This window comes from Emys orbicularis, chromosome 7, assembly GCF_028017835.1.
Source record: "Emys orbicularis isolate rEmyOrb1 chromosome 7, rEmyOrb1.hap1, whole genome shotgun sequence".
NCBI lineage: Eukaryota > Metazoa > Chordata > Testudines > Emydidae > Emys > Emys orbicularis.
The window spans coordinates 17,867,535-17,894,361 of record NC_088689.1 but is presented as its reverse complement, the minus strand read 5'-3'; the positions used below and the strand labels follow the sequence as shown (position 1 = coordinate 17,894,361).

The window sequence follows — 26,827 nt, the reverse complement described above, 5'->3', positions numbered from 1 at the left end:
AAAATTTATTTATGTTAAATTGGGGCAGAAACATGGATTAGTATTGGAAAGATAGTCAAAAGTGCATTCTGAAGAGTGATGCAGAAGATGGGAATTTTGCATGGGATGGGGCCAGGGTGATCATACCAGACATAGAATGGGAGAAAGCATAGAAGTGCTTTTGGGATATCAGTGCTGATGCAGTTTGTACATGATCCCAGAAGCTAGGGGAACTCCACAGGGCTCTTAGCTATTGCAGTAAGGATTATGTGGAAGACTGTAGTGGAGCGGCTGCCCCACTCCTGGAGAATTTAGGCTGCAGCCGGCCAGTAGGCCTGCGCAGATGGGCAGCCAATCAGAGAAGGGCTTAGTGGGAGCCAATCGGGGCCCAGATTGGAGACAGCCAATCAGGGCCCGGCTCAGCCCTATAAAAAGGCTGCTCAGGAAGGGCATGGGCAGTCTGTCCCAGGCCTTCGAAGAGAGGGGAAGGTCTGTCTCCAGAGCTGGGAGACTAGCACCTGGGACAGCGCAGTGCTGGGCAGGCCCGGGGGAGCAGAAGGGAACTCCAGCCCGGTGTCTGCCAGGCTGCAGGCCCTGAGGGGAAGGGCCTAGCCGGTGATTTCTTTCTGCATATCTGAGAAATCCTTTCCTTATTTTCCTGGACTCTTCTTTAAGAGGATGACATATTTCAGACAGACATTGCTTTATAGTTGTTAATTAACAGATTTATCTTGAAAATATGGAAGTTGCAGTAATTACAGCGAAGAACCTGGAGCTTGTAACTAAACTATTATTTAAAGTGAACTTTCATTGCAGAAGGTAATATGCTTATCCTCCATGAAATTACTAAGGAAAGATAATTAACAGCTCAAATTCAGATATCCAACTATAATTACATGAGCTGGAGTAATAGTTGATACCAATTCTCAGAGTACAGCAAACAATCCTATTAAAATTAAATATTTTTTCCACTCTACACCATGCCACTTTTTTTAAATTTTAAAACTAATCAATTTGTTTTAAAATTTAAATATATTGTCTTGTCTACAATTCAGTACCGTTCCAATTACTTTACAAAAAGGAACAAGGATCTTGTAGTCCTTTTACCTCTGCTGTGCTATATTTTTCAGTCATCCATTTTCCTTTCTTTTCAGTGGCACAGCAAGACATGCAACAAACTCTATGATTAATGGTTCACAAGACAAACATGGTGCTAGCATAATTGGCTTTGATATCATAATAGGGGTAGACTACTCCAGGGGTAATACGATGATAATGAACTATACAGTGGAAAATGTCACCATTTTGAGGAGAATAGTTAACGGTAAACCAAACAGGAAAATGAAATATTACCTCACCTACCTCGTCTCTCTAATATCCTGGGACCGACATGGCTACAACTACACTGCACACATTATTTACCACTGTAATACATATTATGTCCACTTAATAAGCTGTTGGTTGGCACTGGTCCAGTGCACTCAAGAACTTAACAGCCCATGGAAATTAACTGTCATTTGTTTGCAGGCGGGTGCTGAATAGTAACATGGAGCAGTGTAAGTGTATTTTTTTGTGACCAGTCACCAGGGGATCATACCCACAGGATCCCCACAAACAGGGGACCTTCTCTGTGAAGTCTACCCCCTTCTGCAGAGCAGAGCTACACTTTCCACAGTGCACCTGTGTCAGCATCCTTCCATTCCTGGACCCAATGGGCAGTCCTCTGTAGAAAGGGGGAAAGGGAAGGGTTGAGGTGGGGTCAGTGCTGAATGCACATGGTCCCCACCACCACCACCACCACCATCATTCTATGCAGAAATACACCAAAAAGTAAAAGGAGAATAAAGATGCATTAGTTGTTCATCATAGCCCCCCTACATGCTGGGGAGCATCCCTCTAAAGGGAGGCTCCAGAGGCAGTCACTGGTGAGGGAATAGAGCTGTGCTGTCTAGAAGTCAGAGGCCCTTGGTGTTTATGTGGATGCAATGTGTATTCCCCTAAGATCTGCGGGTCTTGGTGGTGAACCCCTGTATTTTCTGCAGGGAGGTACCTTACAAGGAGGACCTGAGGAAAATCCTGAGAGAGGAGCCTGGTGGAGTTTTCTTCTCCCACGTTCCCCTTCTATGGAGTTTCCAATGGAGGGGAGGGGGGATCTCCAAAGAAGAATTTTACTTAAATATATTTCAGGTTGTTACAATAGCTGAAGTAAGCAACTGTAGTTGCACAGAATCTGGATATGTTAAGTAGGGAATTACTATTCAAAACTGTGATCTTGAGATGTTATCTCATTTTAATTTTCCAACAGTAAAAGTAACATGGATTCTTTTCAATTACTGTCTTCATCCCTCTTCTTGGATATTCTATTATTTCTCCCAAGTCTGAGCAAAGATGTTTTAATGCCCAGTAGCATCCACTGTGCAGCTCAGACACATAATGCAAAAGTAATCTATAACATGCAAGGGCCCAATTCAGTAACTGCACAGAACTTTCATGGAATCCAGTGGTTCTTTGAAGTGCTTTAAGCATGTTTTAAAGGGTCTGATTCTTCTGTTATTACTTGCCACTGACTTCAATTACTGATTCCTTTTTGAACCATTAGCAGTAGTTAATAATTGTTATTTTCATATTAAACTCAGCAATTCAGTTTTGCCATTGACTTCAGTTGGAGCAAGATCACCCTCCAAGAGGGAACTGGACTCAGACCCCAGTTGGGTTTAAATTTAATTTTGCAAAATGTAATCATGAATGATGAGGTGATGCAAAACCCAAATCACCCCAATATTATCCCATCCAAATTTTGAAGTCTCAGCAGAAATGATCAAAAACAAATTAAAAACATCCTGGGGGATGTGTTATCAGGTAGAATTTTTTGCATGAAAAAATGCCGCTTCAGGTTATTAAAAGTAGTCCCTGAATGGGACTGTTTAACTTTCATTCGTACAATTCTAAGACTTACTTTTAAAAGCATTGATTTCCTACAGAAGAAAGGGTCAAGCTAGGATTATATATATATCAATGAACTTTTTTCCAGTTGTTTGCTGTTGTGATGATGAGGTGAATGTATGCCTTACTTTGGAAAAGAGAGAAGATCATTTCTTTTCCACTTCCAGAGGGTCATAATTCTTTCAGACATATCACGAGCCCTCCATTCATTAGGGAGTAACTAATTCAAAAAACATATGACACAAAAGCCACTGTTGTTGCACTTACAGCCAAAAGCACGCTGATTACATGCTTCATCTCAGATTTCTAATTAAATTCTCTGAATCCTTCAGCTGTATTCAACAGTAATTGCTACAACTATTTTTCAGCCAGTATAATACAATCCAGGGATAGAAGAAAATAAACAGAAAGAAAAAAGATGGTTTCATGTACAGCGGGAGTTTAAGATTCATGCTGGAAGCAGATCAAGTTGAACTGAGACGCTACTAAAACCTACTCTGGAAACAAGGAGCCTTTGAAATAAGTGAGGATTCCATGGGCTATATGGCCTAAGGTCAACATCTCAAATTCATTTAGGTTACTGAATTCAAGCTAAAATAATAGAATCACAGAAGTGGCATATGCAAAAGACCCATTAGGACATTTTCATTCATGTTCCTGCCAATGTGGGACTGTTTCATACAAAACAATATGTTTTCTATTAAATTTAGTATCACTATAAATAAACTAAACATCACCTGCCTGTAACTTTGTTTCTCTCTAACAACTTTTATTTGTATCAGTTCTGTTTTTCATTTAAGGCCTGATTCAAAGCCCACAGAAGTCAACTGACGTCTTTCCATTAGGATCGATCGCTTTTGGATCAGGCCCAGTCAGTAAAACTCAGACTGGTGAGAGCCAGACTCACAAACATAGTCCCTTTCATGATTGAATGTTACTGGTAAAAATGAATGAAGTTAGCAAATTTCAAAGTTAAACATATGAGTATTCATGAAAATCCAGGGCCTGATTCTCCACTTGTTACACCAGAATTGCACCCACAAAACATGATTTCAATGGAGTTACAGAATAAAACCAGTAGAGAACAGATGTAACAGAATGAAGAGGCAGACCCCAAGTCTTTTAAATGTGCATGTTTATGTATTCACACAAAAAGTACTTCTGTGCTCATCAAACAGGGAGCAGAAACAATATCACATACTGTATGAGAAAGCAACAAGGAGTCTGGTGGCACCTTAAAGACTAACAGATTTATTTGGGCATAAGCTTTCGTGGGTAAAAACCTCACCTCTTACATAAGAAACACAGCTCAAAGGTTGAATCTTGTTGATCAATCCATAAGTGAAACATTTAAAAACATTCAGTAAATGAATTAGAATAATTAATAAATTCTGAAACAACCGCAATCTACTCACAGCTATTTCTGAGCAGGAAAAAGAGGCTAAAAAGAGAAATAAATTATTCATCACAAATTAGTCAATCATTTCTACTGAGTAAGCAAATAGGGCTAGAATTTGACATGTTATCTGCAAAGCATTTTTGGTGCCTTTGGAATAAAAGGTTCTGTATCAGTGCGATTATGTACTCCTATGAAGATTTTAAGGATCTGATCCAGCAGCTTCCAACAAAGTCTATTGTCTTCAGTGGGCTCCGGATCTGGACCATCACCTACAAATTCCTTCTTCAAGATTTTAGAAAAAGGAAACCACTGGAGAAGACAGACTTGCCAGCAGGCCTGCTGACAGGGGCGGGGCCAAAGGGGGCAACTGCCATGGGGCCCGAGCGATTTAAAAGGGCCTGGTAGCGGCGGCACCAGCCGGGAGCCCTAAATCACCTGGGTGGGCCGCAGGGCTCCTAGGCACGCGCAACCGCTCCAGGCCCAGCGCTTTGGGGGGCCCCATGGGCCAGCACAATTGGCCAGTGCAGTCGGTCCTGGAAGTAACGGATTCGTCACTTCCGCCCTGGGCCCAGCTTCCCCTAGGGACAGCCCTGGCCCTCGGGCCTGAGAATTGCTGTTGGCGGGCCTGCTTGCCAGAGACTGATATCTAATTGTCTAACCAGCTCTAATAGTTGACTCCATAGTAAAACAGCAGTTGCAGTAATTTTGCATTAGTATTTATTTGCACCGCCCTAAAAGGCTTTTATTAGCTACTGTTCCTTAACAGTACTCCATGTGTTAAGTATGTCAACATGCAAGGAAAGAACTGATATATGTTTATGAAGATGTTTCTTGCTGATACTACAAAGCTAGAGCTAACTCAAAATGTCCTTTTGGTTATTAAGCTGAGAGGGCCAGGCCCTTGTAGATTAGTCTATAGACCTGCATACACTCTTTGTATAGCATTTGTCTGGGTAAATTATCTTAGTTTGAAAAGCTAGTCTGAAAAATCTTTTCTTCGGCTTTTATAACTACCCAGTGAACACTTAAACCATGTGAAGAAGGCAGCAGTCCCACAGTCTGAGAAACAGAATCGCATGCTTCCCTTAGCTTTCCCTGTAGCTATAATTCATGAAGTTCAGAGCCAGAACCAAGACATCAAAGCTACTCAGTGGGAAGATTAGAGACACAATGGTGCTGGCAGCCTGCTTAAGTGTTCCTGATTTTTTTTTATCTTGATTGGTCTATATGAATCTGAGCACTTGTTTGTTAAGGCTATATCTAGACTGCAAGTGCATCCAACTTTGGGGAACACATCATGCTGCTCTTATCTGATGTGGTTAAAACAAACACAGCACACACTTTTTTCAAAACACAACTATGTTTGTGTCCACACCTACCATACTGCCCAACCATGTTTGTATCAGTGCATTCTGAGAAAATCTAGGCAGCTATCCCATAGTGCTTCAGTGGGGGATAGAGTGCCCTTATGACACATACACAGAGCAGGACCAGCTTTGCATGGGGCAAAGCCCTCAGGGATGTTGTACCACCCAGAGAGCTGGGAGGAAAGAAAAGAGCTTGAACTGGCTATACAGGCACTGCTGAGAAATCCTGTCTACACAGCAAGGTAACAGTGTTACAGAAAGACTTTCATGAGCTAGCCTAAGCTTCTAGCCAGGGTAACATGCTGTTAGCTGTTATGGTTACTAATTGTGTATTGCCCATGTTGTGTGTGGGGACATAAACCATGACACTAACTGGGTACAGACTCAATTAAAAGTTAACATGGAAATGTTTTACAAGAGATTAGCCTAAATCAAAACGGTGAATCTGCATTTTTGGGAAAGTGCACACACAGAGCTTGGTCTAAACTTCAGAGGTCAGGCCTTTCATCATTTGGCTGAGACTTCAAGTCCCAAAACTGAACATCACAAACTTGGGAAAACACTGGATCAGGATAGAGGCTTCAGACATCGGCCCCTCTCTAGCTAAGTTCACAGAAATGAATATTAAAAATATCCTTTGTAATTCTAGCTGGCAGGTTTCAGGGAAAAAATTCTTCTTCAAACATCTTACTCTGTTGTTCAAGAGATTCAAGTATCAGTTATTTGCAAAACTTTACCTAGCCTTATAAAATATGTTTTCAATTATGTTGCATAAAATAGCTCCACAACAGTTTCAATTGCAATTTTTCTGGGGTGACATTTTGCTCTTCCTGAAAGAAGCTACAAGAATAAAATCACAATAGGGTGTTTCCATTGGCCAGATTTTTAAAGATATTTAGGTTCTTAAAGATGCAGATACATTCCTAATGGGATTTTCACTTAGGCCTAGCCTGAATTGAAATCAGTGGGAGTTAGGCATTTAAATACTTTTGAGGATCTGGGCCCAAGGAAATTTCAAAATTCCCACTAGATGCCTATCTTCATTTTTAAGTCCTAAATACTTTTGAAAATCTATCCCTAAATCCTTTCTTGTGCTGCCCTGGTGGGAGATGATTAGAGGAAGAATTATTTTCTATGTAAGCAACAAGACAGGTCTCCATAATAGTCTAAAGGGGTCTAGGAAGTATATTTGGAGTTATAAACGGCTTCTGGCTATATATTTCAGTGCCCCTCTCTGAGCCATTCTGCCCAGAAGCTGCAGGATGGTTCTTGCACTGGTTGGTAGCCAGCTCTACTCCCTGCACCAATCCCCATCTGGCTCTCTTGGGTCAGGGCAGGATTTTTCCCATTGAGCTTGATACCTGAATAGATCAGTCGAGCAGTGTTTGTAACTTTTAGTTTTTGAACTACTATTTGTTCAGGCGACAAGAACATGTGACATGCTACAAAGGAAATCTGTGGTAACTGCATATGCTGTACTTCCACAAGAGCAAAAAGCAGACTTTGTAACAAATAATTGGAGCATTTAGTAAACTGGCATATAACACAGCATAGCTTAATAGAGGAGAACATACTGAAATGAATTCAGAGCATTCTGAAATGACGCATCAAGTCCAAAAGAGAAATATCCAATTATATGGCTCAAGACTAGATCAGAGAGAAATATATGCCCTATATTGAACTCGTAAACTGTGTAATAATATTCCTAGGGAATTGCTGGAAACCCTATCAGTTAAAATACATAAAATTAGGCTGGGAAAAGCTCAAAAAATATATATTTTTGGGGGAACAATCCTCCACTAGCAAGGGGCTAATCTACTGTAAATAATTTGATAAGGCTTTTCCATCTCCAGCTTCAATATATCTAGATTCGGGATTAACCAGAGCTGGAAAGTTTTGTTCTGGATCCAAAATTTCTGGAAGTTTTCAGGGAAGAGGGTTATTTGGATATAGCATCCTACCTGGAAAAGGGTCAACAGTAAAGTTCAGATTAAAACTCTAAATCCAAATTCCTCAAAGTTCTGGAGTGTTAAATACCCATTGATTTGCTAGGCCCATTACTAGTAATGCTGATCAATTATATTAGAACTAGTTTGTACCTGAGATACGTTGGTGGGATTGTTAAATCAAGACAGAATTTCCCCTTCCATTTTCTCCCTGCCCTCACTGAATTATGGCCTGCTGACTGTGGCATTATGACATCAGAACTAGATTAGCTCTCCTACTCTTTTTTTCCCCTTTATTCTCTCTCACATACTGTCATGATCTTCAATTCACTTGCATACTGCAATCCTGTCGGTTGAAATAAGCTCTTCCTCCAATTTAATTGCAGTAAAGCTATGTTGCAAACTGAAGTTGCTGGTTTGAGGATGGAAGTTTTAGACAAATACAAATGCAGATGATATGTCCTGCTCTATAATACAGAAATGGTTGAAGTGGCCTATGTTTTGAGCATAGCTTTCTGGCCTGTGACCAAGGTAGTCCACTCCACCTTTTCCTTTGGAATACCACTGAAGGTCAAGCAGACACCAAGACACAACATTACAGCCACTACTAATGCCTGACTGACTTGGAGGTAGAGTCCAGAGGAGAAATAATAGTTAGGCTTTCTGATGTCTCCTCTTCTTGAGAAGTGAGGTACACTGTCACCAGAGGTTCAGCCCCCAGTATAAAGGAGGAGCAGCCCCCATGGATGACTGCACCCATTTTTAAAGATTTACCAAGCCCAGGGAAGGAAGTGAATTAGAATTTGGATGCAATCTAAAACAAAGCTTGTAAGTATGTCTTACAATACTTTATGTTAATTTAGCAGGAATAGTTACCTTCGGTGTTTGCAACTCTCCAGTTCTCTTTGAGAGTCTCTGTCCCTAAGAACCCCCTGAAGCTTTCTATCATGAAGTCAGGTTAATCTTCTCTTTTGCCTTCTGTATGAAAGGTGAGCTGCAGTTTCACTTGTGACCTGCATCTCCTTTACAGAAACATGAGGCCTCATGGTGGAGAACCTGTTCTGGATTCTTGTCACATTGGTTCACCAGGCGCTTGAGATGTGGCCACTCACCTTTCCATCAGGCAGAAAGTCAGACACTTTGTCATACTACTGAAGCTCACTAATACGGGGAGGAAAGACAAAGAGCCCAATCCTGCATGCCTTGCAGATCCAACATTCTCACTGAATTCAACAGGTTTTTTTTAGTGTACAAGGACTTCAGAAATATTCCCTAAATGAGGGAATTCACTTCCAGAGTAGAGCAATGGCAGACATGGAGAGTTATTTTTTTGCAAGCTATTCAGTTTATTTGCATTGAAGAGGAAACAGGGAGCTGGACAATTGACTTCATTCTTCATAGTCCCATGGTGATCATAAGCGATAAAATAATGCAATAAAGATATTTTAGGATGTCCTCCTACTAAAGCATACTTATTTTAGTTAGTCATAAATATCTGTTATAAAACTGGAAATTGGGGTCACTGAAATTATTGAAAAACTGTATTCTGCTCTTCTCTTCCAAATTTTGTAACCCAAGCAAACTCAGATTCCCCTTCTTCCCCCCAAGTACTAGCTGAAGCCTAATATCCAATATTCACTGCAAGCATAGTACACAAAACTGATGCTCTGAGAAATCTCTCTTGAATTGGTAGACACACAAAGCTACTTACAGTAACAAAGGGTTGACAGATATTGAAAAGAACCTTTCTGATTACATTTCCAGTCTTTATGACTGGCCATCTGGTCTGCTTAGAATTGCTTTACTGCATGTAAAACTGGCATTAGAAGGGTTTATTTCCTGTGCACTCCATTGTCTAAGGCAATCATGAAACTTAACAAGGAGCTTTTGTGAGATGGTAACTTTTTAACAACAGAGATTCAAAGAGTCAGACATTACTGATTGTTCAATAAATTACATGACAGAACTCCAGGCTCACACTTTGCTTATGGAAGGATCTTGTGGACCTGACACAGACATCAAAATGACATCAGCCACATGATAAAGGGCAAGAAATCAATTATAGGAGGCTTTCTGTCCACCCCATCAGTATGCTGTATGCTTGCAAGTTCAGTGTGCTTTTCAATCATCAACTACTATGTGCATGGCTTAATCAATTGAGCACACTTTATTTATACATTGTATTTTCCCCCATTCAATATGCTGGATAATCATTCTGCTATAGGTATCATTAAATCCAATTTATTCTGACTATAAGAGCTTTTACTGATTTCTGCCCAATTCATGCTGTTTGTTGTGCTAAACGTACCAGAGCATCAAGTCTGCATGTCTGTGCATTTTGTCCTTTAATCTGTTCGGCTTTCATTTTGCTACATTACAGAGCTGAATCGTGCCTCATACTAGGAGAGAGAGAAAATAGCAAAAGGAGCATTTTTGCCTTCTTAGTTCACCTGTTCACAAGGAGGAATAATCTGCCTCCTAGCACTGGGAGGAGTGACCCCAGAAGGGACACAGATTCTCCTCCCCCTGTTACACTGGGGTGGCTGCACTGGGGATGAGGGGGAATGTTAGCTAGATCTGTTACACAGGTGTGATAAAGGGTATTTCCCAGCACTCTCCACTCATCACTCAGCAGGAATTATGCCTTTGAAAGGCACATTACTGACAGCCATCTCTAGTGGCATGGCTGATTTCCTCCAACTCAGCTACCTCCAAGTTACTATAACATATTGTGTTCCCGTGTGCTTTGACATATCTTTTAGGGATAGTAATTTGGAAGAGTGTGTGGAAGTAGAGCAAGGCCTGACAGGTTTGCTGCACCCAACAAAAGAGTGAGAACTGTGTTTTTCTCCGACAGAGTAAATAAACTAGCCAATAAAATATAGCAGCATTGGAATGTTAAATTCAAAGAGTAGCCTTGCATTTCAGAAGGATTCTGCTCAAATTCAGTGCAGGGTTGATGCTGGTGGTAAACTCCAGAGCAGGAACCCCAGATGAAAAGTTCTCCAGGGTAAGAGGTCGCATTGGTATAAAGAATCCACAACCTCAGTTGTCCTACACAAGGCATAGCATGGGAGAGGGGTGGGGATTAGGGCTTCTTGGGGTTGTGCTGATTCCAAGCATCGTCTCAGCATCTTTCACAGGTGAGGCTCTAACCATAAATCAAAGCTTCCCCATTCAGAGGAGAAGGTAGCAGTATCATTGTCTACTTTTGGGTCAACCCACTCCTCCCACTCTGGGCACAAATAGCCTTATTGGTTCAAGCAGCCATAATTTACACCTCCCTGTTCCACTACTAGTGAATCTGACCAGCTGTTTGCAAAGGATTGTGTTGCTGGAACTTTCCCCCAGACCTTTTGTGAGTTATAGGTTGTATTTTGATCTGCAACCAGCCAACTCACCTAAAATACCATAAAATTGGTGTTTAAATGCACCATAGGAACCATCCTCTTTCATCATTCATGATATGGTTGTATTAGCTTTTGTTCATCATTTTAGCCATGGGGTTAGTCTAAAGGAGCTAATCCAGCAGTTTCCATTGAAGTCCATTGTCTGCAGTGAGCTCTGGATCTGGCCCATCACTTACAAAAGCCTCAATCAAGAGTTTAGAAAAAGGAAACCACTGGAGAACACAGACTGTTCATACAACAGATGCACTTCCCAGTACCTATTCCTCTATCAGAGAGGGAAGGACAGCAGTTTTCAGCAGTAGCCAGCGCTACTTCTCAGCCAGCTGTTAACAGGTATGTGCTACTTCAAAGCTGTAAATATTCTAACATTGGCATATAACTAGTCTGCAGTATAGCTGCCCTGAGTCAATGCCAGTGTGATGATTTATTGTAGAATTTACTAGTTTAAGAAATGTAATATTTGTTTGTGAAGAAATTCATCCAATTTTACCTTACTTGGTGTCAGAGAGGTTGTGTTTGCTCTTGAATAAAAGAGAATAACCACCTATGGTTTCCCAAATGTTGGCAGGCACCAAGATTTCCAAATACATAAAGGGTCATTCTCAGGACTGGTACATGTTGCTTTGTGCCCACCATACTTCCATCCTTGTGAGAACTCCAGGGTGTTAACTGTACAAGATTCCTGCCACCTGTATATTTCAGTGCCTTGCCTGCTTACCGGAATGGATGGGCAGAATATTGCCCACACACCCATTGGCAAACCACCTCAGCACTTGGGGTTAGTCCTAATCCAGTCTCTGGAGCTTTAACAATATTGCAGCTTTTTTTTCTCCCCTGGCAATGAATCAGGAGAATTTTATTATGTTTATGGGTAAATTCAATTTAGTGTCTTTCCCCTATGACAGTCACAGTGTCTTTTGCCTCTGCTGGTGACTATTCATAGATTATAAGGACAGAAGAATCATTGTGATCAGTTCGTCTGACTTCCTGTAAAACACAGGCCCTAGGACTTCACTGAATTAATTCCTAGAACTAGAACATACCTTTGAGAATCCAGTCTTGATTTAAAAATAGGTTGTGATAGAAAACTCCACCACAACAATTCCGCCTTTGGTAAGGCGTTCCCATGGTTTATTACGCTCACTGTTAAAAAATTTGCACCTGATTTTCATTCTGAATTTGCCTGACTTCAGCTTTCAGCCATTGGATCATATTCTACCTTTCTCTGCTAGATTGAAGAGCTAACTATCAAATTTCTGTTCTCTATGTAGATATTAGTAAAGATCAAATCACCCCTTAACCTTTTATTTGTAATGATAAACAGATTGAGCTCGGAGTCTTTCACTGTAGGACGTGTTTTCCAATTCTTTAATCATTCTTGTGGCTTTTATGACCCCTCTCCAATTTACCAACATCCTTCTTGAACTGTGGACACCAGGACTGGATACAGTACTCCTGTAGTGATCTCTACAGTTCCAAATACAGAGATCAAATATAATCTCTCCACTCTTACTCAAGATTGTGCCTACCAAACAACTGCAGCACAAAAACAGCTTGTGATGCTTTTGTATATTATTCCATTTCTTCATAAATTAATACACTAACCACAGAGTGGTGATATTAAATTCTGAAATTGTAAACAACCCTACTACTGGCCTCCAAAATCGTTACCACAAAGATGCTTAGCTTCTTGGCATTCCCATTAAGCACCACCAAGCTGCTCAAAAGAAGGTGACTATTATTATCATTTTAGACTATTTCCTGTACCCAAGAAGAAAGAGCCACTGAACCTGGAAAGTTAAATTGAGGGAGATTAAAAAAAAAAAAAAAAGTATCCAAGCTGCATAAACCTTCCCGATTCATTTAAAAATAATTCTGCACTGCTTGCAAGAAGCAGTGAAACATATTTTACAATGAAAAAAGACTCTACGTGCTTCTAGTTCTTGCTGTCACCTGCTTTTGAGTTCAACTGCTAAATATAGTAGTCAAATCCTTTACCCTGTTTAAACACCCTCCTGTATGATAAGGGTACCTCCAAAGTAGGGCATCAGTCTGACACCCTTACACACTTGGAGAAGTAACTTACTCCATGTACCATCTCACTGGAATCACAGATGACCAACATAATTCATGTGACTGCATGAATTCTCTGGTGCACATTTCCTTCCTAATCTTAATCAGCAAGAAAGACCAAACCAGCAGCAGAATCCTACACAATGCTCTTCCCCCAACCGTCTCACTCTACCCTACGTACAATTTTTATTGCTCATCTTCTAAACCCCCTGAGCAGGGTTATCACCATATGTGACTTATCTACCCCTTATAACAAAGAAACATGAGCCCAGTTTTTATCCTGGGTATTCTTAATCACGTTATTCCAGGAAATATCAGACCTGAAAACAGTGCTTCCTCTAGTGAAGTCATATGATTGTCTCTCGTCAGTTGTACTCTGCAGTGATATGACTCTGGAAAGGGCTTTCTGTAAGTGGCACCATTTTCTGACTTGACATAAGCAAATTACAGCTTCCTAGCAGTTTGCACCCCTGCCAGGGAGAATCAGGTTTTTATGGGATTCACACTTATAGCCAGGCAGCTTAAGCATCATAAAACTTGTTCAACTCTCCAAGTGCAGGAGCAAGCCACGCAAGAGCCACCAGTTAACCTCAGAGTGCAAGTAGGGTGGCATTCAACATGATGTTACTGCACATGTAGTGTCAGGTTCCTCCATTGATGATCTGTCAGTGAGACCGATCTTGCTATGCATCTATGTAGCACCACAGCCACAACAAACAAATCTTCCTGTCAAAAGTCTTGTCTGCATAGATTCGGTATCAGATTCTTGTACAACAAGGCTTTTGATTGACAGCCTGGCCAAGGAATACTGGAAAGAATGCTGGTTTGAAGATGAAAATAGCTTTTGACTGAGGCTTTTAATCTCTCTTTACCAGCTTCTGGGCAGCATGTTACTTTCACTTGTGATTTATTTCCTTCATATGTCCAAATGAAAGAGGAAATGCCAAACTGCAGTGGGCTACTTTTAACTATGATTCCAAGAGAGATGCTATGGTTTATTATGTCAACTCTCATTCCTCCCAGGGTGAGTTATTTATTTTTACTACCAGAACAACATGAAACCATAGGAAAAACTATAAGCTTCTTTGATGCAGCCTAAATGGAAAGGGACATGGGGTAAAAATCACCTCCAGTATTGCTCCATCCACTCTACAGCACAGAAGCTGCAAGGGAACATAACATTGAAGGGGCTAATGCAACATTAAATCTTATTTCCACTTATCCCTTTGTAAATATGGTGCAATTCCACTAATGTCAGAGGAGTTTCTCTGGATTTACACTGGTGTAAGTGAGACTAGAATTTGGCCATAAGAGCTAGATTTACACGTCTGAAACAGGTTGGCTGGATTCTCCTGTTGTCCTATCCTGCTGGAAGGTCTTGGGTCCAGGCAGGGAGCTGCTGGTTAATTACTAGTAACTCATTGGGTTGGTGTGGCTGATTAGATTCCACCCTCTATAGAAAGGGAAGTGGGAGTAGTCCTCTGACCAAGAGAGATCCCAAGGGAAGAAACACAGCCAAGCCTAGGGAGAAGTCTTAGGCTTGGCTCTTGTTTGGTAATTTTGGAAATAACTTTATATTAATAACACCAGCACACAGGAGGGTTAGCTAAGATGAGCATGTGGTTTTTTTTAGGAGTTGTGTGGGGAGTTCACTGTGTTATACTGAAGAAAGCCAGGAAATGTATAGCTGTAGTAACAGCTCTAAAGAGAACAACTCATAGAATCATAGAAATGTAGAGCTGGTTGGGACGTAAAGAGTTAATCTAATCCTTCCTCCTGCACTGAGGCAGTCTTAAATATACATGACCATCCCTAACAGATGTTTGTCTAACCTGTTCTTAAAACCCTCCAATGATGGAGATTCCACAATCTTCCTAAGTAACCTGTCCCAGTGCTTAAATCACACCAAGAACATGGTGTGATGCTGCATTTTACATGATGTTTGCTGCTTGCCACACTTAGGGTACGTCCAGACTACCCGCTGGATCGGCGGGTAGCGATCTATCTATCGGGGATCGATATATCGCGTCTTGTCTAGACCCGATATATCGATCCCCAAACGCGCTCCCGTCGACTCCGGAACTCCACCAGGGCGAGCGGCGCTAGCGGAGTCGACGGGGGAGCCGCGGCCGTCGATCCCACGCCGTGAGGACCCGAGGTAAGTCGAAATAAGATATGTCGACTTCAGCTACACTATTCCCATAGCTGAAGTTGCGTATCTTACATCGACACCCCCCCCCCCCAACCCCAGTATAGACCAGGCCCCTTAAACCCAGTGGAGTAAGTTAAGGATGAAGTGGCAGCAAGGAAATTAATTTACAATTATGATGATTTTTTAAATTTAATTTTATAAACTCTTGTTAATCCTATAATCTGGATACCCTTTTGCTATGTAGAAAGTTTGGTAGGTACCACTGCAAAAATGTAATCTTAGAATAGTTTCTTTTTCCTGTATGGAAATAAAATATTTATTATAAACTGCTTTCTGAGTCTTCAGAGCATACAACACGGACATAATGGCATCAAATTGGAAACAACTAAGGATTTGTAGCAGTTTCTGAACTGCTGCATTTTAGCATAGGATTATCAACAGATAAAAATTGCTGTGTATATAACATCCCCTCAGTCGTATCACTTGCTAATAAAAGTCTTTGTGGTTGGAAATATAATAATTTAAACTGTATAATAAAGTTATGTTAACGAGTGAAGGGAAAAGGTTCTCTCATAATTTTGGTCTATGTGTTGCATAAAGTCAATTTACAACTCAGTAAATCCAATCTAGTTTAAAAAAAAAAAAAAATCGATCCCAAACATACTCCGGTCCAGGGGCACAATAATGTACAGGGAATCTCGGTATGGGAACAGCGGTCGGCTCCTGGGCTGTGCGACAATACAGACTGGAGCACATTACAGCCATGATGTTCTTAGCATCTGGGGAAAAGTACACTGAATGTCCTCTCGTACCTAAGCTTTGCAGCCCCCAATTTATAACATAATATGTTCCAGCATGGGGAAGTCACACTGTAATTCACATAACATTAGTGTTGAACATTATGCTGTAGACGTGGTACTATATTTTTAATATGCTCTCAGCACGGGTCCCTTATTAGTACATCTCTGTATATTTACAGTACTTGAAGTAAGCATGCAGTTATCTAAATCTGTATAGGTGTAATTTTTCACTATGCTGAACCAAGCTGATTGCAACCAGATGTAAGGAGCCAGCATCTGGGGATATATTGCAAACACTACAAGTTACTTGACTGTGACATATCATGTATTATATGCCTGCACTGCTCACGATATATGAGCTAGATTGTGGGCCTGCCACAAGCCCTATTTATGGGGTGGTGAGAAGCTACACTGTTCTAGGAGCAGCCAATGGAAAGAACTGTGCCTCAATTCCCACTATACTCCAGCAGATAGTAATTTGCTACTGAGCTACTGCCTCCCATTATGTGATGAATCATCTGTGCTAGCACATGAAGGGTGGAGTCAAAGCTCCCCCATCTACCTCCTTGGAATGAGCACACAGCTCTCATTTATCCCTGTGTGTGCTCAGAGCCATTGACACTAGACCGGAATGTAAGGGTGGGGAGCAGTCTTATTCCCTTTTACAGCCCTCTGTCCCCTCACAGTCCAGCCCATAACACTGAAACAAAAGTAAAAACTCCAGGATATGGAATATACTGTAAGGAAACATCACTGTGAAACTGTAAAGATATGGATAAATGTCAACCTGTACAGATGACTCAACTTTGTGTTCATGAAGTAGTGCTACAAAAGTACTAACTATGCATTATTTGCAATTTTTTCAAAACTCAATAAATAAATTAATCAACTCTTGCTCAATTCAAGCATATTTCATTTGACTATAACTAATGAAATAAAACATGATTTAATATTTGCAGACACCTTCCCCCGCCCCAGACAGAGGCTGGGGTCCCATAGTGCTGGAAACCTGTGACACAAATTTTACATACAGTTCTCAATTCTGTCATCCTCTCTCACCTTGAGCAGTCCCTTAATTCATCCGGACTATCTGTAGAGTGAGTGGGACTGCCTGTGGAGTGAGGTAGTGCTCAAGGTAAGAAAGGGTCACAGAATCAGAGCCTTAGTGTTTAAAAGAGATGACATCAAAAAGTTCAAGCCAGGTGTTTTCTACAAAAGTGCTGTTCCCTCCAGCTAAAACCAGGTGCATGATCCATCAGAAATAGCAATGCTAACACATAGATGAGGATAACATTGCCAAAGATGAGTGGTATTTGAACGAACTTACAGGAAGAGTGGATACTGGGAAAACTCTTTCTGCCTTCGGACACCAGATCTGGATCACCTGTGCAGTGCATTTCAGAGTTCATTACTCCATCTGGAAAGCAGCGGTAAAAGAAATCGGGACGAGGTCTACAAAAAACACCATGGACATTTGAAATATAAGAGCTGTAGTTATAAATGAACCTCAAAGTGATTATTAAATTTACTATCACATAGAGAGAGTTCACTTCCTTCTTTTTATTCTGCATGTGGTAGCAATAGATATGTTCTTTATTCCTTCCTTCCTGCCAAACTTTTGCACACATGCTGTCTGTAGGAAAACTTCCAGCAGAGTGTGCTAGCAGCAGTTGGATGGTGGCATCTCTGCATTTGGACAGGCTCATTCCTGATGGACATATATAGGCTCGATCCTGAAAGGGAATATGCAGGGCTACTCATTGCATATCCCATAACTCAACCAACCTGCACAGCATGCTCAGTGACCAAGCAGGCTATCCAATAGAGCAATAACTACCACACATGTTCCACAGGGTTGCACAGGGCTTGTTGACTCTACTCAGTAGCACCCCTACCTGTTACTATAAGAGGGAGGAATGGCCTGCTGGTTAGACTAAAGAACTGGGATCAAAGAACTACAGAGTTCTAATCCCAACCCCAATGCTGAGGTCCACATCCTCAATGGCATTTAGGCACCTAACTCCCAGTGACTTCAATGGGAGTCAGGCACCTAAATACCTAGGAGGACCTGGGCTTGACTCCTGGGACAAGTCAATTAACTTCTCTGCTTCCATTTCCCTATGTGTAGAATGGAGCTAGTGATACTTACCCACCTCCCAGGGCTCTTGCGAGGATCAGTTAATTATGTTTGTAAAAACACTTTTAAAGTGAAAAGTGCTAAGTATTATGACTGCCAGGAGAGCAGTGTTGGGGTGGGAGCAGGATGTGTGCCAAAATATAAGCAGAGATATTCTGCATGCTGCACTCCTGAAACAATAAGAGACAGCCCTTTCAGGAGTCCATTGGTTACCGCACTCCTGGGGCTTGGTAATCCTGATGGATGTTGCTACTGATGGAAGATCTCATGGACAGTAGCATGCATTACATAAAATGCAGCACCATGAATTGATTTCAATTTAGTTCTACTAGTGGGAGCTGGCAGCTAAACCCCTGCACACTGTGACTGTTCCCCGTATGTATCACCAGTGAAATGTATAGATTACAATTTACACCTTGTCTTGCTTGTCTGGATCTTCAAACTAGCCCACCTGCCACACAAACTCCAAAAGTTGACAGCAAAGAATCCTGCAACAGTCAGATGTCACATAATGAAGATAGAACAGGAGTACTTGTGGCACCTTACAGACTAACAAATTTAGTTGAGCATAAGCTTTCGTGGGCTACAGCCCACCGAAGAAGTGGGCTGTAGCCCACGAAAGCTTATGCTTAAATAAATTTGTTAGTCTCTAAGGTGCCACAAGTACTCCTGTTCTTTTTGCGGATACAGACTAACACGGCTGCTACTCTGAAACCTGTCATAATGAAGATATGCACCATACTTTCCAGGGGTGAGGACAGGGTAACAGGAATCTCTGCTAATCCAATGTGTTCTGGAGCCTTGCTTAGTCTTTATATTAAAATGGATTATAGACAGACAATCTTAATTTGACAGTTTAAGCCATCACTTAGAACATGACAAGACTTACCTCCCCACTATTAATTTAATAGTATTTGTGCAGACTCCATTCAGAGCGAGAGCCAAGGAAACAGCTAAAAAACAAAATGAACAAAGAACAACAACAACCTAGGTAACAAGTTATAAATTCTAGCATTACAGCGTTTGATTTATTAACTGAAACTTTTCACAGATTGAAATTGGATTCTTCAGTATAGCTGAAAGATTTTAATAACCCCATTGTTTCTTTTCTTATTTTGGCTGAGAGTAAACTGCAGAACAGGGTAATAATCCTGGTCTGATTCTGTTGTGCCAAAGGAAAAAAAGGAACAATACGTTTTGCAAAAGAATAATGAAAAACATTCCTGTTTTCCAACCAGCTACAGTGCTGACATAAATAATAATAATTAATAATAAATGAGGAACTTTCTAATTAAATGTCATTCCATTATAGTATGAAAATATCCTACTTTTTATCTGTATTTAAGCAAAAGTTCACCAGTGTTCACAAAGGGCCTGATCTAACTCCCATGGAAGCCTTTTCATTGACTCCATCAGGCTCATCTATTCCTTTCTGTTTGGATTTAAACTGCTTTAATGCTGCAGTCTATGTTATAGTTACATGGTATAATGCAAGAACCATTGCATTGTATTTCTTCTTGGCAAGCCTATCAGGAAGATCTCTTATTTTTGGAGAACAGTCAAAGCAATGTTTCTTACGATTATGACACCTACATCAGGCTATTATGGAAAGAGTGGAATGGAGAGGAAGGACTCAAAGGCCAACCCCATATAGATGTGAGTAAAGCTAGAAGAAGAGGAGATCAGGCTATTATCTGGTTGTATCAATGTCTTAATTGTTGTACTCCAGTACTTCACTGGCACTTATCATTCTGTATCCACAAAATCCTTGCCTGATGGCTCTGTACATCATAAGATTTGTCTATTTTTTAAAATCAAATACTAGGTCTTTCATAGAGAAGGGGGGGAAAGGTGTTTTTCCAGCCATTTACAAAGCTGCTGGCAGAAATAAAGGAACAAATTGATTACAAGGACAGCAGTATTGTTCAACAAAGTCCCCTACCTTCTACTTTCTATATCTCTGGTCATTTGCTATCTCTTACTCTCTCCATTTTTTATGATGATTGCACATGCTCAATAGAAATTTTCTATAAGATCAAATACCTTTGACCAGTAGCATCACAGCACTGTATTTCCTTTTTAAGAGAATGGTGATAATATGTGAGAAAACATATATATGAGATTTCCTGACTTACACTGTAAAGTAATGCACATTGGAAAAAATAACCCCAACTATACATACAATATGATGGGGGCTAATTTAGCTACAACGAGTCAGGAAAAAGATCTTGGAGTCATCGTGGATAGTTCTCTGAAGATGTCCACGCAGTGTGCAGAGGCGGTCAAAAAAGCAAACAGGATGTTAGGAATCATTAAAAAAGGGATAGAGAATAAGACTGAGAATATATTGCCCTTATATAAATCAATGGTACGCCCACATCTCGAATACTGCGTACAGATGTGGTCTCCTCATCTCAAAAAAGATATACTGGCACTAGAAAAGGCAATGGGCCAGATCCTCATCTGGTGTAAATCAGCATAGCATCATCAAAGTCAGTGGATCTACACCAGCTAAAGATCATGCCCATTTTGAGTCTGATTTATCTCTTTCAATATGACCAGTCCACAAAAGGTCCGAATTTATACAAATATTGAACATTGGGCTATTTTGTAAAACATTAAAATTGTGGTGTCTCGTGTGATTGGGTGCCTTTTATTGAGGATTTTTTTATTATTATTATTATCTGGGCATTGTAGGACTAATGGTAATGGCAGTCCAAAATGGGGGGGGGGGGGGGGGGAAGAATTAGAGAATACTAATCTAAAGTATCCCTGAGCCATGGAGGGAGAACAAACCATGGAGACAGAGACAGAGCTCCTTTAATTTTGAAATGAGAGAGACAGAATGAAAACCAGCACCATGACTATATGTTTTTATATGTATAAATGCATGTTCCCCCTGCCTACTAAATACATTTTCCATCAATAAAACATCGCTCATGATAAATTTAACAACAAACTGCCAAGTACTGGCAGCATCAAAAAACAATCTCTAAGATCTTTTCTCAAGCTGATATAACACCAGAATAGATGAATAAACTCAAAGAGAATTCCACTCTTCCAAAAATTGATTTTAGCATTAATACCCTCTATATCCAGTCTAGCACAGGCAAAAGTGTGGGCAAATATACGGGTCTTAGCCTATGATCTGAAAATCAACAAACTCAAGCTCTGCTTCATCAGCAAAAGGGGAAAGAACTCCAGTCATGGACTCTTCACTACAAATACCCTGCCACTAAGCTCCAAATGTTTGAAACCATAGTCTGTTGGCAAAAGTTCTTTGGCTGATCTCAGACTTTTGTAGGGGTGAAGCGTACAGAGACAATTTGAAGGTCCCTTATTGTAGTCAATAGGGGACCACAGAGAGCTTTAAAAATTAACACCACTGCCTTAAATTGCACTTGGAAATAAACAGGAATCCACTGTGGCATAGAGAGCAAGGAGTGACTGACACAGATTCTAGCCAATCAACATTAGAAAGATCTCAGCTGAGTTTCATTACCCAGCAAGGACCACAATCTGATTTGATCAGTAGAACGTAGAAACAAAGCATGGAACTGATAGGCTTAGGAATGTATGTAAAAGAGAGAGATTTTTTAAAGATTTCCTTTACTTCAGTGGAACCAGCATTTCATCCACAGATTTTTCAGGGCTTGGAATACTAATTAGAACAATCACCAGTAGGAACTCTTATGCACTTGTCATCTTAAAAATCAATCTACTTTACCTAGGAAGGCTTCTTTAATTTCAGTCTTGTCTGTCCGACGGATTATTTTCACCACAAAAATGACTGCCAGTGGCGTGAGGAATGAAATTGCCTAGGAGATATAACAAATAATCACGTATGAGAGCATCAACTCCCTGTCATCCCCACGGATTAATAATTAGTTCCAGTTAGTGCCATTTAGACTGGATGGCTGAATAATTTTTATCGAACTCCTGACCTTGAGTAAAGTGGGACGATTTATATCTGTAACTAGAAGGCAATGAATATACTTAAAAATTGTAACCTAATTGTGGGTTATAATTGATTTGTAATTACTTGGAGCTACATTTAAAGTGTCAGTTTTGTAAATGAAGAAGAACAGCGCATAAAGATCATGACTCAGTATTGCCAACAACTACATCTCTTTATGTTTGTTTTCTAGAAATGGATAAGCAAGTTTTTCACCTTTCTGATCTATTAAGAAACACATATATCATGCACAACAATGTAATGTTTAATAGAGTAAAGCATGTCAGGTTGTAGACCCTAAGCCTGCAAACAAAGAAGCAAGTAGGTAACTTTATTGAGTAAAGTTGCTCATGTGCTTAACTGCCCGTAGGGTCTGGACTAGAATTTGCAAATTAGACACTAGAAAATAGTATTGGAACTGATTCCGCCACCCTTGTATTAAGAAGAATCTCAGTACGTTGGTAATCCCATTGAACCCAATTTCATCAGTGGGGCTATTGACAAAGAAAGTGACAAAGCATGTCAGACAGATGCATTATTTGTGCTGTTTTTCATGCAGGCTGGTCACAGTTAAAATCCTTGGTAAACAACTCACCAGAAATATACTGTAGTTTGAAAAGAATGAACTATTTAGCATATGTAACTGGCGGTGCACAAAAGCAAATGGCCAAGTTACTATTTTGCTGATCCAATGTTTTCCTCTGTACAGATTCCTAACAGAAAAATACTTCTAACTGAACTCACTGTGCTAACCTGCTTCATATACCCAAAAATGTCCTTTTCCTGGCTTCCATAAACAGGACTATGGGTCACTTTACAGTCTAGGGATTAAATACTTGGAAATGCATGGGCTCACTGCTGTGAAACACATAGTCCGACACATATCCCATCATACTTATCACAAATCTCACAAAATCCATTCATGTTGGAATTTGGCTGCCATTCTTTACTACTACCTCAGGTTAAAAAAAACCTCATATTCAGTCCTCGATGTTCTTGTGTTCTTGTGTTTCTTTCTTCATAAGAAAACCCATTCACTTCAATAGGACCACTTGTGGAGTAAGATACTACTCAGCATGAATACGGGTAGGAGACTCCAGCACAAACTTTTTCAAAGCTTGGGGGTGCTTAAATCTTTTCTTAATATTTTTCCAAAATCTGCAAAAGAGCGTTGAGCTGACTTTACTGGAGCATTAGGGGACCTGAGCCTTATGATTCTTTCATGTACAGAACAAGTGTACTGGAGTGGAGCCAATGGCAGGTTGCTTAATCTTGGGCAAAAATGGGGGGGGGGGGGAACAGCTCCCAAACATCCACAACTAAACTCTAGGGGAGCAAGGTACAGCAATAGCATATTTTGTGCCATTCTTGTCTGGCAAAGGAACTTCCAGTCAAAATCTACCTTGGATGCTTGTGCATGACTCCCATGGACCTTAATGACACTCCCATTAAAGAAATAATTTGGCCTTTGGCTGATGGATCACGTTGCAATAAATGCTTGATTGTAAAGCCGCAGTCGAGATTCTTGTGAGGAGTGTCCTTCAGCAGGGATGCTGCTCATCCAGCTCTGCTACTGCAGGGAGTTAATTATATTGTATAGCAGAGAAAAGTGAAAATAAGCTGCCTGGGATGTTTTAGAGAACCTGAAAATTAAACTGTACGTTATGATACTGATTTATCTGCCATGCTAGCTTGGGCAAGCCATTTAACCTGGGCCAGATTGTGCTACCTTTATTTACACTGAGTAGTAGCTTATTCCTCGAGTAGTCCCATTTAAATAAAAGATGGAGAAATTGATGGAGATTTGGGGAACTAGGACAAAGAGGATTCTGTATCCTAGTTCACCCTTCTGAAAAACAGAAATAATACCCAATGCTCAGAGTCAATATTAAGCTCTTTTAAATCATAAGAGGTAGTGAGCTATATAAAAGTGCAAAGGATTTACTGCTGTTATAATATATCCTGGTCCAGATTCCACTCTTTCTTGCATCCATGCAACCCCGTTGACTTTAGTGAATAATAAGGGTGAAATTGAGGGCAGGGGATGGCTCCCTATTTTTACATTTTATTAAGCTTGCCATCAATTTTTCTGCAGAACATTTTTCGTTCCAGTTCAATCTCCTGTGTGGATTGGTGGCGGAATACAGTGCTAAGAATGGACTTTATTTCTTGTACCCTAGGAATGCAAATATCTCCCTCTCTCTCTGAAAACGGAAATTAAACCCTGTTATCAGAGACAGTGAAAAAAATGGTTAGGGTAAAATCTAGAATTATTATTATTATTTTTAAAAGGAAGGATTTCCTCCCCCCCCCCAAAAAAAAAATATCTATCTTCCGTTATTGAAGAACATGTCAAACTATAGCCTCATTGACAGAGTTATAGCTTATACAGATGAAACAAGGGAGTTAGAAATCTTTTGAACAGGCAGGAGCAGCAGAAGATATCAACAAAGGATAGAAGTAAAACAGAAACTAAATCCAAAATGTTGCACAATCCATCTGGTAACACTGCAGATTTTCATATATTTTTAACAAACTGATGGATTTGTGATGGAGATTCAGAACTGTTCACATTTGCAACTCATTGTGTTGGCTGTTATTGCTCATTTGAAAACATCAGTTGATAACCCCATGCTCTGGCTGTCCCGAAATGTCTGACTGCCATAAACTGGGACTGGCATCAGGGGATGGATCATATGATCATTTCCCTGTTCTGTTCATTCCCTCTCAAGCATCTGGCACCAGCCACTGTTGGAAGAACGGATAATAGGCTAGATGAACAATTGGTCTGCCCCAGTATGGCCGTTCTTATGTTAGGAGGTCAATTTACTCATCAGTGTAATATATGTATAAGCTAAGCCTGACTTACAAGAGATTCCCTTTTTCTTCCACAATAGACCCATGCAGGGCTCACGTCTATAATATATCATATATGTTGCAAGGGTCTAGATAATAACATCCCCCTCATGATTCAGTATCATTTTCTTTTCCTACAGTGAAATCTTCTAATATTGCTTTGATGGGTGAGACCAGTAAAAGTCTAGCACATTCATTATTCATCTTGTCAGCCTAAAGATAAATGGTAGTTGCACAAATCCCCCAGAAAAGCACTTGTTGTCTCGGATTACTTCAATAAAATCCACTGGCACACAAGATTTAATTTGCATGCTGAAAAATACAGATTTTTCACTTGCGTGCTGTTTTATTGCTTGACAGCATTTTTTAATGATTTAGGGCTAGATTGTATGTTCACTCTCAGCCCTGTGTAAAGGGCAGGTAGCCGTGCAGTCCTGGAAACAGCGTGGAGAAGGAGTCATACTCTACCCTTATTCCAGGGGGGTAGTAATCTGCTTCTTACCCATACCAGAATACTACCCCTCCTGCCCCACACCAGCTTAGCCCCACTGGCTAGCATGTTTAGTGGCTGGGACCAAGGTTCAGGAGCTCAAGCAGGGAAGCATCCACATGTGTTGGTCAGGCTATGATCCAGTGGTTCTCAACCTATTTACCATTGTGGGCTGCATATGTGGCCCACAATGCGTTATGTGGGCCACATCCAATGCTACCTGTATGGCCCTGAGGATGTCACATGGGCTGCAGCTTTGTGCTGATTGGGCCACAAGTGACCCACGGGCTGCAGGTTGAGAACCACTGATTGAGGAAGGGGGAAGGTATATTTTTCTATAGCATAGAAACTAGAGTGAAATCCACCTAAGCAAACACCTGGTACTGAGTAAAGAACTCAATTGTCTTATTAAACTGTTAGCAGATGTGATGGACTGTAAATGCCTTAAGCCACACGATGCTGTGCTGAGCAGTTCCTGGGAGGGGCACTCCATCAACCTTCAGTGGGAGCTGAGGGTATTCAGCACTTTGCAGGGTCAGCCATGAATAGTACCAGGCACGCCTGTCCATGAAGAAACAGAACAGTGAAGAAGTCCTTTCCAGTTCTTCCCCTTTGCCAACATGAAGATTTAGCCTAATTTGAGTCTGGAGCTAGACTATTCATGACTTTCCTCTTGACTTTAAAATCTCCCGGTGTTCTAAACGTAGGACTTTGTAACAAATGCTAAACAATTCTTTGTTTGGAAATTCATTTAAAACTTGGTTTATGGTGCTGGTAACAGGAAGCACCTTAAATTATGAAAGCAAATAACAGATGTGTGTGTGCGTGGTTTTTGTTTTAATTAAAGAAATAAGACCAAACCAATTAGAAATTATCTATAGTTTCTTAATTCAAGGAGTCACTCACAGGGGAGCTACCTTTTACTGAGTGGAATAGTCTAAGCCAATCCGAGCACACGGTTACTGACTCATGGTCAGGTTACTGACTCACAGCTGCATTGGAGCTTTCAGCTGCCATACAGTATGCCAAAAACTGGCATTTGGGGTAGGTGAAAGATAAGGATCAAATATACCTCCCTTACATCCCTGCTATTTACCAACCTGTAGCGGGGCGATGACTCACCCTGCGGCGCCTCCTGCTGCTCATCCAGGGAATTAGCTCGCCAGCCTCCAGAGGGCCCTCTGCAGGCCGGTGTCTCGCCTAGCCGCTGGCCCCGGTGTCCCTCCCGGACCCCGGTGCCCCTTCTCTTGGGGTTCTGCCCCCTGCAGTACCCCACAGTCTCGCTGGGTCTCCCCTCCCCAGGGAACACCCAACCCCTGA

The 26,827-nt window shown here is 40.8% G+C and overlaps 1 protein-coding gene across 1 annotated transcript in view; it reads right to left on the bottom strand.

The window, feature by feature from the left end:
- Positions 1-26,827, bottom strand: part of PLPP4 (phospholipid phosphatase 4) — a 62,390-nt gene that overhangs the window by 32,090 nt on the left and 3,473 nt on the right. Inside the window, exons 3-5 of the mRNA XM_065407581.1 lie at positions 21,934-22,024; positions 19,096-19,159; positions 17,397-17,521 (exon numbers count right to left, since the gene is read on the bottom strand). Coding sequence (XP_065263653.1) covers positions 17,397-17,521; positions 19,096-19,159; positions 21,934-22,024 — 280 coding nt within the window. The remainder of the gene's footprint in view (positions 1-17,396; positions 17,522-19,095; positions 19,160-21,933; positions 22,025-26,827) is intronic.